This window comes from Macrobrachium rosenbergii, chromosome 44 (assembly GCF_040412425.1).
Source record: "Macrobrachium rosenbergii isolate ZJJX-2024 chromosome 44, ASM4041242v1, whole genome shotgun sequence".
NCBI classification, from domain to species: domain Eukaryota; kingdom Metazoa; phylum Arthropoda; class Malacostraca; order Decapoda; family Palaemonidae; genus Macrobrachium; species Macrobrachium rosenbergii.
The window spans coordinates 38,185,570-38,200,120 of NC_089784.1; the positions used below are offsets into that span (position 1 = coordinate 38,185,570).

Consider the following 14,551-nt stretch of genomic DNA (forward strand, 5'->3'; position numbering starts at 1 on the left):
TGGCACTGGTGAGTACAACACCAGGAGCTTCCTGTTTACCCATATGGAGAACAGATCAGTCACTGGGACTCATCAATGTTCAAATAGCTTCTCTAAACTACATGCAGTAAGAAATTAACCAATTTTGATCTGGCATGCAGATAGAAAACTAGTGACAGGTTTTCCATTACTGACTGGCTGCCAAAGCTGGTAGTTAAGCCATCTTTTGGCAGTGAAACTTACAAAGCTTTACAAGCTGCAATACAACTTTGGCATCATATGTCAACAAGCAAGGGAATACAATCTCTCTTCCTCTCTGCAGGTTTCTGAGGTAGGTGCACTTGTGGGCAATTCACCATGCCACTGAGCTATCAGCCAGATATATCCCTTGCTGTTGGAACACGTTCATTGATAAGCTCAGTTGCCATGGGCAGGTTGTAGGGACTAGCACTGTGTCCCTCCAACCTGCCCATAAGGCCCCATTATAAAGTAAGTGCTTATAACCACCTTATGAATGAAGGGATTTGCTTCAAATTTTTACAACTTATTCTTCAACTAATAATGAAAATTTTCATTTTTTGCACTTGATAAGATTTTAAAACTTTTTAAAAATATGCAAAAAAAAGTTTCAATCAAAAATGAATTTCCCAAGTACAAAATCAAGATATATAGTTATACTACACTGTAAAAGTTTCAACGAATTTGGTTCAGTCTTCTTGAAGTTATAAGCTTTTATTTTTGAAATAACTAAGTTTTGAGGAAACGGCAAAAGAAAAAAATTTATGGTTATTTTGTAATAACCATGAAACTATGACAGTTAGAAGGATAAATTTTGCACAAAAAACTATTTTGCCATATAAGAAATATGCCTTCAAATTTCCGATATAATCAAATGAATAGAAATGTGCCCTCTCTAGATTTATATGTTACCTAAAATTTGCAATATATATATATATATATATATATATATATATATATATATATATATATATATATATATATATATATATATATATATATATATATATATATATATATGGATATATATACTAATATATATATAGCCTATATAAATATACTGTATATATATACAAATACATACACATACATACATATATACATATATATATATTATATATTATATATATATATATATATATATATATATATATATATATATATATATATATATATATATATACATATATACACACACACATACATATTATATATATATATATATATATATATATATATATATATATATATATATATATACAGTAGACCACTCCACTCACGAAAAAATGGATGACCCATTACAACTCGATCCCGACCAAAATTATAGGTAAATTTCACCCTTGACTTACAACTAACTTTGAGATACTGAACAAAAAATAATTACCAGAAAATAAAAATTCTGTTTGGGTCATGAACTAATTTTGAGACATGAACATTTGAAAAATCAAATTTCTGGAAAATAACAATTCACTTTGTTTCACAAACTAATTTTTAGACACAAACATTTGAAAAATCATGAATATATGCCCAGCACTGCGTGAGCGTTTGAGTTGCCATGGGACCAGATCTTCAGCCTCCCATATATATCACCCATCACTCTTTGTCTCATCTCATTGTGTACAAGGCGTTATATCAATTCGTTTAGCATTTTTGCGCTAAAACTTGTGATTTTCTTCATAATGGGCCTAAGAAATGAAGAGTGGTGGTGAAATAAATGTTTTATCTGAAGAGTGATGGTGAGAAGACATGCATATATCTTTGATAACCATTGGAAGATAACCATTAAATAAAGAAATAAATTATAGAAAAGTTTGATATATGGTGTTTATATATATGACCGATATATATATAATGTGGTACAAGATGGCCATATATCGACAATTTATACAATTTTGAAAAACAAGGATGCCATTAAAAGCAAATGTTGCGATAGGGATGACAGTACTAACCAAGATGAGATACATAAATACGAAGATACAGAAAAAATCATTTTGATATATACATACATGAGAAACAGATGGCATAATGATAGTGTATATATATATCATCTGAAAAAAACTCATAAGTGTATCAGAGTTTGCTGAAAGAAAACTCCTTCTACTAGTGCCACATAGATGATTTTAAGGCTAGTAAACCAAGAATTTGATAACTTCAAGAAGAAAACTGGCATTCACTCTGTAATTAGGCATGGCGGCTGCTATTAACAAGGCTGCTGCTGAACCATTCGTACCGAGTTTTGCGAGTTCGTGGAGGCCAAAGGATCGTCGCTCAACAGATTTTCAATTGTGATGAAACGTTACCTCTTCTGGAAGAAGATGCCCAACAGGACATTATCACCCAAGATGGTAAAGTACAGGCTCCCAGGCCACAAGCCAATGAAGGACAGGCTTACAAAGAAAATTCGCCGTGGCGACTTGAAAATAAAGCCACTTTGTCTACCATTCAAATAACCAGCGTGCCTTTAAGCAGCACAACGTAAATAAGGCCAGACTGCCTGTAATGTGGAGGCCAATACAAAAAAATGGGTGACTTAAAATGATTGTTTATGGGTGGATTGATGAAGTGTTTCTGTGACCGTTAGTCAGTACCTAACAGAGAACAAGCTGCCCCTGCGGAAATATTCTGATCATGGATAATGCCCGGCAATCCCTTCGTACTTGGCTGACTGCAGTGAACAGACTTCATTCAGTTCAAGTTCCTTCCACCCAACACGACCTCTGTTCTCATACCATGGACCAACAAGTCATTAGCAATTTTAAGAAATTATATCGTGTGCTCTTCTCCAGATGCTTCCGTGTAACTGAAGACCACAAAATTAACCTTAAAGAATTTTGGAAGACGCACTTTAATGTTTTTCACTGCATAACCCTCATTGATAACTGGACTGAAGTTACGGCCTATGCAACTGTTAAATTCTGCGTGGCTCTGAAACTTTGGCCCCAAAGGTAGAAAGGAAAAGGACTTTGAGGGCACCATGCTATTGTTAAAAATTGAATCCATGGGCAATTTCTACAAGTCAACGATGGGGTTGAAAGGCCTAAATGAACATTCAGAAGATTTGACTGCGGACGTTAACTTTTCAACTCCAAAAACTGCAGCAGGAGCAACTATGATTTAGCAATCAAATGACGAAGAGGAGGATGGGAGGAAGTTACAGATGTCAGCAGTGATGTGATAAAAGCCGCATTGGAAAAGTGGAATGATGTCATATGCTTCCTTATATATCATCGGACAAATATTATTATAACAGGATCGTGAATATGCTCAATGAAAATTTAATGAGCCATTTCAGAAGAGTTATGCAAGGAAGGAAAAGGCAACAGACATTGGATAAGTTTGTGATTAAAGTTCACCAAAAAACCTAGAAGAGTTGAATCTCTGGAACGAATCTCCCGACCTGGATGGGGAGTCTCCTTACAAGAATGTTTATCCAAACCCACACCCTCCTCTTCTCTTGTAGGTGTCAAGCCATATACTCTTGCCAGTCATACACAAGTGTTCACTTTACAAACGTTTTTATAGTGTTAGTTTACCATTTTAAAATATATTATTAGATATATTAAGGTTTTTACACTGACTTTTTACATTATCTGTATAAAATAAGGCAAAATATACATAATATATATTATTCATATATATCGAGAACCAATTAATATTATTCATATAAACCTTATGGGAGATTAGCTCAGTCGCGAACAATTTCGAATATATACCAAGGTCTAGGATATTGTGTTATATAAGTCATATATACTATATATATATATATATATATATATATATATATATATATATATATATATATATATATATATATATCTATATATATATATATATAATTTATATACTGTATAGCCTATATTATCAGGTATTTACATTCCTCCCTCCTATTTAGCTGTTATCTAGCTAACCCATGAAACTTCTCATTTCCGTTAGCTTATAGTGGATGCCAATATGGCAGGAGATGTAGCCATTAGTGTATCTTGAACCAGATCATAGCTGTTAGCACCAGTGTGGGGCAGTGTAGGAAGCACCAACTCCATCGCCTGATCCTGCTTTTCCTCAATCCTCCGCTTTCAACCCCTCTTTCACCCCCATCACGCGATGATGGGAGTATTTAGGTATGGGGAAGGTTAATAAACAACCGTAGTGGGAATAGCAAATAACAGGTAGGACCTTAACCTCTAAGTAATTAATATCTAAGGATCTTTTTTCCCCTCTGCTTTTTGCTGGCGTATGACTCCTGGCAGGTCCGATCAGTCTAAAATTCAAGACGCCGTGTTTTGGAAGAAGCCAGAGCCTCCTTCAACTTCATCAGGAACACAATGTTCCGCATTCTTCTCCATATAAATTATCATGCTGGTTTAAACTATCTTCAACAAAACTACTGAGTCGACTGTTTGGCACAATTACTAGACAAGTTTTCAACATCACAAATATAAATAAGCCAAAACTTCCCCTTCTATGATAAACAAGAGAAAATCCCATTCCTTGATTACTTTTTTACCTTCAAACTCCACAAAGCAATTTTCCCTTGTTAAGAGTCCTGCTTGGCCTAAATTAATCTCGCCCATAATGTGCCTTGAATTCCAGTAAAGATCCACTTAGTAAACCTCCAGTTATCCCTTCCCAGTGCAACAAGGGTAAATTATTTAAATGTAATAAAGTGTTTAAATTTACTCTTTATGTGATTGCGATCACGTGTCCCTTGTTAAAAGCCCAAACAATTAAGATTCCCATACTGTGCTTGCAAAGCTTTATAATTATCTGCTGGGCTACGTGGTGGTTAATATTTAAAATGTGCAATGTGTAACCTTTTTTAGATCCATTCCATTTCCTTCAGTGTGTACTGCCGTTCTGATCCAGAACCTCTCTTACAGGAGAGACCAGCCACTTCGTTGTGCTCTGTGTCTGATAATTCTGACTGCCTTTCAAATCCTGAAACTATTCCTGGTTGCAGTCCGATTTCTGAAGTCCGTTGTGGCCCCGCCAATTTTATATGAATTATTTTCCCCATCCTGGAGTTCAATCCTTCGCAGCATAACTAACTGAGACAATTTAGTGTAATCTTGGCCTAACCAGGTTATTGTTATTAGAACGGGAATAATTGTATTGTACATTGGCCCCTTATTAATTAGCTTGCTTGTTGCCAATCTCTGCATTATTGCTCTCTGTATATATTTAATGAGCCTGCCCATTGGCTACCATTTTGCAGTCTGTTTGTCTCCATGCTCAATTGCTAATCCCTGTAAATAAACCCCTTTAAATTGTAAAAGAATTCTAATTCAAATGGCGACCTTAATCATTTACGGGGTAAATCCAGGGGAAAATCTAAGGTAAGTTTTCAACTAACTTTTCCTTTGTTCATAATCTGGGCTTGTTTGGTTGGCATCTCCGTAAATGGCAGTCTCATATAAATGTGTATATATATTCTATATATAATATAATATATATATAGTTTATGACATATATATATATATATATATATATGTATATATATATATATATATATATATATATATATATATATATATATATATATATATATATATATATATATATATATATATATATATATATATGTATATATATATATCAGTGCAAGTTTTTCAAAAAAAATTCATATGTATAAAATATAGCGTTTTTTCTATTTGAATAATTCTATGCCATAGTTCCTCGGTGAGCTATGTATGGCAATTGACGTGTACCATCTTATTTTGATATAATATATTATGTCGAAACTAAAACACTATTTGAATGTTGTAACCATCTTATTTTGAGCACTTCCTTCTGTGCCTATGTTCACTGGTAAAATATGAACACATGATGTGTTACAAGAGTAGCCTATATTTACAAAGATATGTGGGTGTGGCATTATATATACTCTTGTACCACATCACCTCCCCTTATCTTACCAGTGAATAGGGCCACTGAAGGAAGTGCTCGAAATATATGGTAGCAACGTTCAAATAGTGTTTTCAAAACCTTTTTCTCTTCATATTATACTGTTGTATTACAGTAAAGATATTCATGGATATTCATATATACATATTTATAATTATATATATATATATATATATATATATATATATATATATATATATATATATATATATATATATATATATGAAATCAACTCAAAATTTTTCATAACAAAAATTCATTAATATATGTTGTCAATATAATGCTTTCTCACAACCTTTAAAAAATAGTATATGCCACCTACAAAAATAGTAGGCTATATGCTATCAGTGCGAATTTTTTTCGTAATTATAAAAATAAATGCCCTAACGAGGTTAGGCCAGGGCATGATATTCTAGGAAACGTTTGTTCTCATCGTTTTACATTTAGCCTAAAGTTTTCCTCATAACCTATAAAAATATATGCTATCAATATAAATTTTTTAACCTATTCTACCACTACTGTACATGTTTTCCGTTCATATATTGGAGAGGCTAATACAAAACAACTGGGAGGATAAAGTAAACAAACGCTGAACAACCAAGCCTACACAAGTCACGAGTCAGACAACTCACTGCAGTAAAGTCAAGCTTTGTGGTCTTATATAAATATTATATTATGAAAAATAGTAATCACTAATTAGAATACCACTAATCTGAATATCACTAATACAGGAAAACAAATCCCTTACTTAGATATGGGCGTTCTGGTGTTGCTATCCCAGCAGGCGAGACAAATCCCGTTTGCTTCGTGCCTCTTTTGTAACAAACTTACGAGACACAATAGCTCAAATTTCTCCCTCATAATTGTGGTACTTCTCTTGCTTATAGCAATGGAATTGCGTGAATGCACTACACGGTAAGAAAATCCGAAAAGGAAATGAAGTCACAAAGCACTATGATAATCACTTGAATCTGAACCAGCCACGAATCGAGATCGTTCATTACTAAAACCCGACGCTCTGTTTGGAACTGTTACCTACTTACATAATTTTATATTTCCGAAAATACGCAGTAAAAATATGTCACGGAGCATAAAATATATATACACTACTTGGCATGGTACATCTGTGATAACGAGTTAAAAATATCGAGATGCATGGATGTATATTTACTTTTTTTATATTTTGGTTTATATTTTTTAGAGAACGAACAAGCTCTTATCGTAGAAAATGGGTAGTTTTAGGATCCTGAAGTAAATTTCTCGCTTTCTACTATCCAGAATTGGAAAGTCATACAAACTTTGTACGCCAATATGTCACTCAACGTCGCTCACAGGACGACATCGCAGGTTGATATCGAGATACACAGATACATATTTACTCTGATATCATATTTTTTGTGAGAGAGCCAGTTTTTGTAGTAGATAATTGTATTTTAGTAGGAAAGTTAACTATATTTCGCACTTCCAACTAAAAAGTTATACAGAAATTTTGCAACAATTTTTCGCTCAGTGCCGCTCAAATGTCGGTAAATGCGGTGTACAAAAATATATAAAAATAAAACCCACTTATAAATTTTTTTTAGTAATAATATTTCAGGACATGTTTATTTAGACATATACCAGTCCAAAACTAAAAAAAAAAACTAAAAATCGATAATTCCTCGAAATTCGGCGATTGGCACGCCCCTTAAGGCAACAATTATGTTCATGCAAGTATTCATCACAGAATCAACGGAATTACTTTACGCAAACGGTCATCTTGATAGTAAAAATGCTTCTGTGAGCATTTATCCTAAACACAACAAAAATATGCCTCACCGGCATCCATCCAAAGACAGGAAAACATGATTATGCATGCATTAACACTTAAGGTAACACAATGGTAACAAAAATACGCTGACATGAACATTCACCCTGAAAACTTCAAGAACAGTATATTTGTGAACATAATCGCCACAAGCACAACAAAAATATGTATGTAAACATTCATTACAAAGGCACCAATAATATGCTTGTCTAAGCAACGACCCTCACGTTGACAAAAATATGTTTATGCAAGTATGCATCCAAATTGCACCCAGAATATGCTTATGCAACCATTCACGCGAACACAGCAAGATTATATTTATGTAAGCATTCACCAAAAGAGCAATAAAAATATGGTTTATGCAAGAGTTCACTCAGATTGTGCAGTTGTTTACGCCAAAGGCGTCGAAAATATGTTTCTTCAAGCGCTCAGCCATGGCGAACAGTTGATAACTCAACAAAGATAAATTCCACGGTAGTCTTCCATGTAAAAGCATACAATTACTGAAGTGATGATGTGAAATCAAGTGTCTCGAGAATCACGGAACCCCTGCGGATGATTGTTTTAAACTTAAGTTTTTGGATTACAGCCAGTAAAGTACCAATAAATTGGCATATATTGTTGAAAATAAGTTCCAACGCAACTGATCCAAAACTCAGGGTCAAGTACCTACAACTGATAAACAAAAACTATATAACTATTAAAACATCCAAGGCAATATACGTGCAAGCCAATAAAAGTATATTCTAATTAAACATGTATGTTAACACCAGCCACTTACCTAAGGTAGCCCCTTCAGGCAATACAGCAGGTTGGAAAAGAATTATGGGAAGTTGATCATGCAGCTGTTTGGGAGCCATTTCCACTAGACAGTGCTGTTCTCTGTCCCATCGGGCGCCTTCCAGGAAGAAACCCTTAAGGGAAAATTGTGTTAATCTACCTTTCGACACCAAAACAAAAATCGTAGTTCATAATGCAAAATATGTTCATTCTGCTGTGGTGTTAAAAACCGCTGTGTAGCCGTTCATTTTTCAATATTCTGTATGTCCAATGAAATCTGCCTTTGGTAATATACATCTGTCCATTGTGTTTTTATTTGAGAATTTAATGACAATAGTATGAATAAAAGACCTTAATATATAAACAAATCTCGCCAATTTGAATAATTGTTGGAAATTTATGGATGATTTACGCATTCCCAGGAGAATTATTTGAAAGATACGCATCAAAATATGGAACCAGTGTTGCACGAATAACCTTGAAACATTAATAGGCTTGTGAGACCAAAGGAGACCCAGAAATATTGGTTATGTTTAAAATCTAATTGTAATGGACTGCAGCGTAAGAAATCTTACCTAAATCACCGTTAAATAGTTTTAAAAATTTAAAATGTTAAAGCTAAAGAAAACAGTTGATCCTCTATAAATCCGAAACTCTGGTACCTATCTTGCAAAGGCTGCAGTTCTTTCCGAACCGTTCTCTTACCCAAGTGTAAGTGCCCCCTTCGCACTGGCGTGGGATCATTTTGTATATGACGTCATCGTTGCTCTCGATGCTGTTCTCCTCAAGGGAAGGAAGTTCCCCGACATCGTCTGCTTCCTCCATCTCTGGGCACTCCTCCACTCGATCCAAGGAACTGCCATCGCTCTTCTGCTTAGGAAAACACCAATTAGAGCATATCGGTGAGAAATGGGCCTATATTTTATGGACCTCATGGCAAGTTGTCAACCCTTCATCGTCTTCACTTTCGATCTATTTAAAACACTTGAATTTTGAATACTTCATCGCGTATGTTGCTTGATTAATCCAGAGGTCCATACCAAACCTCTTATCTACTTTAACAGCTAACCACACTTCTTACATTTGGACAAGGACATGTGCTGGCATAAAGCCGGCCAACTCTAAACCAACCACCACCCAGTACTCACGTGAACATTACTGGAACAAAGTTAGAAGTACTGAAAAAGGATTGAAAAGATTTTTCTTCAGTGAAATTCATTTAGAGTATATGAATAAAACCTCACGGTATTTAGGTACTATACTGTAAAACTCTTTTTTCTTCGTCTTTTTCTTACCTCTTCAGTGTGAGTGTGACGTTCCTCGGTGAGGGAAAGGTCCTCTTCGATGTCAGTGTCGAGAGGTTGGTATCTGCCACGCATATTAGGCGTGGGGAGAGTCTCAATTACCTCTGGAAGCTCAACAAAATTTGGCTTGATACAATCGTTGATGATGTCCTCCACCTCCTTCCCCATCACCTGCACAAACAAGCATTTGTTTCAAAGTGTGAACCTACAAGGGAAACTATGAGGATGAACACAAGAACTTTCTGAGTTACAGGCAAAAATTTTTATCTCGGACACAACACCAATAAGTTATTAAGATTAATCCCGGATAATGGCATACATTTCGAAAAGAATGATTTACAAATGAAATGGATATGGAACAGCAAGGGATTTGGTGGTTTAAAAAATTCTTAACTTCATATTACTAGGAGAGGCAAACATCATATTCCATGTTATTTCTAATCCTTATTTTAAAATAAATCTGCCTGAGGCAAAACCTTTAGAGGAATTTCCTTGTCCTAAGTACTGCTGTCAAGTATAAAGTTTCGCACACTGAGTCAATAACAGATATCCAAACTGGCGGCATTACTTTATATTCACAAGACAGTTCCCTGAACGAAAACCGCCATAAATTAAAGATTATTTTGTGCAATTACCTTAAACTGGAAGTATATACGATCAATTGGAATCCTGTGCTTCCTGGAATAATTTTGTCGTATTCCAGTAAGGAATGTGTAAGGGAAAAACAACCCCGAAAACCAAAACACATCGGGGGTTTTTTCCTCTGCCCAGCGTTTGAAAAATTTCAGCCTGTGGGGAAATGAGGAAAGTCGTCAGGAACAGAAAACCTTCCGTATCGATCAAAAAGGTGAGAGGAGCTAAAATCAGATCGAGGACAGAGCAGCAACTCATATTTATCATCAGTCCAACTAAGTTTTATTTTGAGTAATGAGTTTAATAAACTAAATTGCGTACGTAAAATACAAATTACAAAATATATTGCATAAAATTAATAGGCCGTAAAATTAGGAGAAAAAGCTTTATGTTTACCTGTGCAACAAATTACTTATGTAGGGAGCGAGGCCCTTCCTGGAAGGGTAGGACCGATTTTCCCAGGCAGCAGGAATTTTCCCCAGCACGAGCGAATGGTACGTGTCCTCCACTTCGTCAGACATCAGGCTCTCGCCGCTCACGGCCTTCTTCACCGACTTCAGCGTCGATCGTACAGTAGCTATCAGGCGATTATATCGCAAAAGCTCCTGAAACATGACGACTTTTGTGATCACAAATTTCAGAAATATTGTGCCGGAGCATGAAGAAAATAAGCACCATTTCCTCATGATTATTGTTTTAAATTACATCTCTAGAAACTCCAGAATTTACAGTAAAACTTAGCAACCATCCAATATGACAGACGAAAAATGCTTATGGTGACTATGGTTTTTTTTTTATATGATATGAAATTGTAAGTACTTGCAACAACGAGACGTTTGACCCACGACAGCTAGGTCACTGCAAGAAGCCTGACACACTAATCGAAAAACCAGCAAAATTGGTAGTAATACGAGGCGTCTATATTAAGAATGATGCCAGTCACTGACGGCCTATAATGTAAACCGTGTTCCAAGACAACAGGAGAAAAATAAATTTTCATGAAAGGTCTTACTTGTTTAAGGACCGTGTTAAGAGACTGGTTGTAGCTAAGTGGATGTTTTTCCTCTACACGAGCGATGTCAAACAACGGAGGAAGTCTGGCTAAAATTTCACAAGCTAAGTCTAGCACCATTTCAGCTGCATCGCTGTCAGCACTGCTTCTCAGCTGTGGCTCCAGGATCAAAATTCCACGGAAGAGCTGAAAGAAGAAAAACGCGAATTTGAGAAGACCAGCATGGCAGGCTTTAGTTCAAAATTAACGAAATTGTGAATTAAATGAACACAGAGGGTACTATTGGCCAATCAAGTATGGAAAAGCGAATTACATTCAAATTCGTTTATACCAAGAATAAATAAGTAAACGTGTACATTGATAACGATGCATGAGAAAAATATAGCGGTGTCCCTTTCATGAACCTTTGCCCAGCCAGGAAAAGTAATTCTAAAAACATGATAGCAATATTCAGTGAAGTTGGAAATATAAGCAATATCAATACCCAGTGAACCGATATTTGTACATTTAACATTCAGTTACAGCGTTTAGAAAATCTAACTATCCAAAAGGTTATGTTGTGGGCACAAAGTAGAAGCATGGGCTATGGACAAGGAACCTACTCGTTATGCTCCCATAAACTGCAACTAGCACTGCAGCAAATAAACTAAGTACGTAATAGATCTGCAGAATGTTCGGTATAAAAATCTGCTTCGTCAACAAATACTTCGAACCGTAATAAAAACAAACGCTAGGAAAGGAACAGAGAGGGCTTGCAAATGAATTTGTATCATGATTGTATATGTGTACAATATTTAATACCGCCATTCCTTCGGAAAGTTTGAGAGAAAACTGTGCAGATGACGTGAACTACTTCTTAACAGGGAGTCTCAAAAGAAGGATTTCTGTAGGTTTGTACTTTCAGGCTGTGAAACAGAGTTTGAGTTGTTTAAAAAAACCATTTCACCGGTTTTCACACGAAGCAATACCTGATGCCAAAACACGAGTTATTTGCGAGAATTACTGGGTCATTTTAGGACATGGAAACACCAGGCAATTGCTCGAGGCTTTACCATTCTAAGGGCCCCTGCTGTATGCTGTTCCCGAGAGAGGCCTGGGATTCCAATTCGTACAGTCTGTATTTTCTTCGTTGGAGGTAGCTTAGTCTCCTGAAAACCACTGACTTAAATCTATTTACAAATCAATTCTCTACAAAGGAATTTCGCAATGCTTTGTGTTGATTAATAATAGATAATTAATACTGAGCTATTCCGTCTGCTGCTTGTGCCAATTAATTGTCATTTACTTGTTGAAATATTCATGTTTCCCAAGACTTACGTTATTTTGTTCAAAAGTTTGTGTTATATAATTAATTCTCGCTCTAAAGCACGTTTCTTTTCTATATTTATTTATTTGTTTATTTATTTTGAAGTCTGGTCAGCCAAAGGCAAGGAAAAAATGCCCCAACGGTAAATCATGAATCTTGAGACAATTTGGAAACAGACGGTGGACTAGGAGTTTGCGTGTTTGTCAGTGAGTAAGAGAGATAATCTGTTTTTACTGAGTGCACATTCTCAGTCTAGGACTTCTGATAACAAGCAACAAACCAAAAGCCTGAATAGTATGTATTACCTGGTCTGTCTCTCTATGGTCTTTAGCGAGGTCAGCATTTTCATGGAGCCCAAACACCTGTGGAGGGGCTGACAGGGGAAGTGTAGATATATGATCCAGATGTTCCTGCCACCCTCCAGAGATGGGCACCCGGTACTCTTCAACTCCGCAGACTTTGTATCTTCATTCAGGAGAAAGTTTTGATAAGAAAACCCTAATTTCAACAGGATTATGTTATCTTTATATAGTATTTGTAAACATTGTGTGTGAATTTTGTAACCATAGGTCTAAAACAATACAGGCCAGCAATATAGAGTAAACATGACTGCCACTTGTTTAGTAAAAGTCGCAAAGAATAAATGCATTCTGCAAGAGGGATCTTAAGGGTACAGATGTAACGGGGGAGCCTTAAGAATAACCTTTGGAACTGGGGCCTGATATTCCGGTTTAATACATCGTAAAAACCTACACGATCAACAGGAGGTAATATCCATATACCTAAAGACGTATGGAAATCTTACCCATCTTCTTTAATCAAATCGCTATTATAAAAATTCGTCAGGAGACACAAGAGGAGACGCCTGTCCCTGACGTCGGTGACACGCCCTCCGTAATTGCACTCTCCCGTCAGGTACACGAGGGCTTCTAAAGGAATATCGTCGACAGACTGACATTCAGTAACCAACATCTGGTCATGAGGAGAGATAAGAGTTAAATTCAATAATAATAATAATAATAATAATAATAATAATAATAACCTTTCATCTTGAAAAAATTAACAGGATCGTTAACGGAGAAAGAATTCTCGAATGTCCTTGATGACAGGTTTGAGACACAAGAAGCTAGTGTAGAATTTCGTAAAAACAGTACAGTAAACCTGTAAAGTCTAAGGAAGGCAATGAAGCATCCAACAAAGCATCTAAATCTATGCTTGAACAAAGACATGACTGCGGATGAGTTAAAAGAAGAGATAATCTCACTCTCTCTCTCTCTCCGCATCTTGAAGACATGCCTTGAGCTGCTTGACACTGATCTTGATATCCGACTCGTTGAACTGATAAGGCACGTTCCATCCGAGGGGCCCGAAGTTTCTTCGTTCTTGGATAAGAGCGTGGAAGAAGCAGAGGCCGTAAATGAGCCGCTGGAAAGCCTGCTGGTTGGAGCCGCCGTCGAAAAATTCTGGGTCGTTGATGGGGTCACTGTGGTAAGACTTGATGAGATTGGCCCTCAGGCCTCTTGGGGGTTCGTTGGTCATCTTAATACCTGGAGGAGGAAGAAAACATAATATGAGAGTTGATGGATCAGGTTTATTCTTTGTCTGTCGTTTCGTTACTCAGAAATTACCCTTTAGATATAAGTTAACTGTACCACCACTTAATGTCAACAGACAGCGTTCCAGTTCATTCAAAATAATAAAACCAGGTACATCATACACAAAACATTTTTATTTAGTAACTAGTTTTTAATAAAGTATCAACTACCTTCATGTTAAGAAACAATTCTTTTGAAGTTATTCATTTAACAACA

General features: G+C 35.8%; 1 protein-coding gene across 1 annotated transcript in view; it reads right to left on the reverse strand.

Annotated features, from left to right (window-relative positions):
* LOC136829594 (dynein axonemal heavy chain 3-like) overlaps nucleotides 1-14,551 on the reverse strand; it is a 162,758-nt gene that overhangs the window by 3,854 nt on the left and 144,353 nt on the right. Inside the window, exons 68-76 of the mRNA XM_067088440.1 lie at nucleotides 14,037-14,287; nucleotides 13,546-13,712; nucleotides 13,046-13,205; nucleotides 11,435-11,620; nucleotides 10,819-11,027; nucleotides 10,425-10,578; nucleotides 9,781-9,960; nucleotides 9,191-9,355; nucleotides 8,487-8,619 (exon numbers count right to left, since the gene is read on the reverse strand). Coding sequence (XP_066944541.1) covers nucleotides 8,487-8,619; nucleotides 9,191-9,355; nucleotides 9,781-9,960; nucleotides 10,425-10,578; nucleotides 10,819-11,027; nucleotides 11,435-11,620; nucleotides 13,046-13,205; nucleotides 13,546-13,712; nucleotides 14,037-14,287 — 1,605 coding nt within the window. The remainder of the gene's footprint in view (nucleotides 1-8,486; nucleotides 8,620-9,190; nucleotides 9,356-9,780; nucleotides 9,961-10,424; nucleotides 10,579-10,818; nucleotides 11,028-11,434; nucleotides 11,621-13,045; nucleotides 13,206-13,545; nucleotides 13,713-14,036; nucleotides 14,288-14,551) is intronic.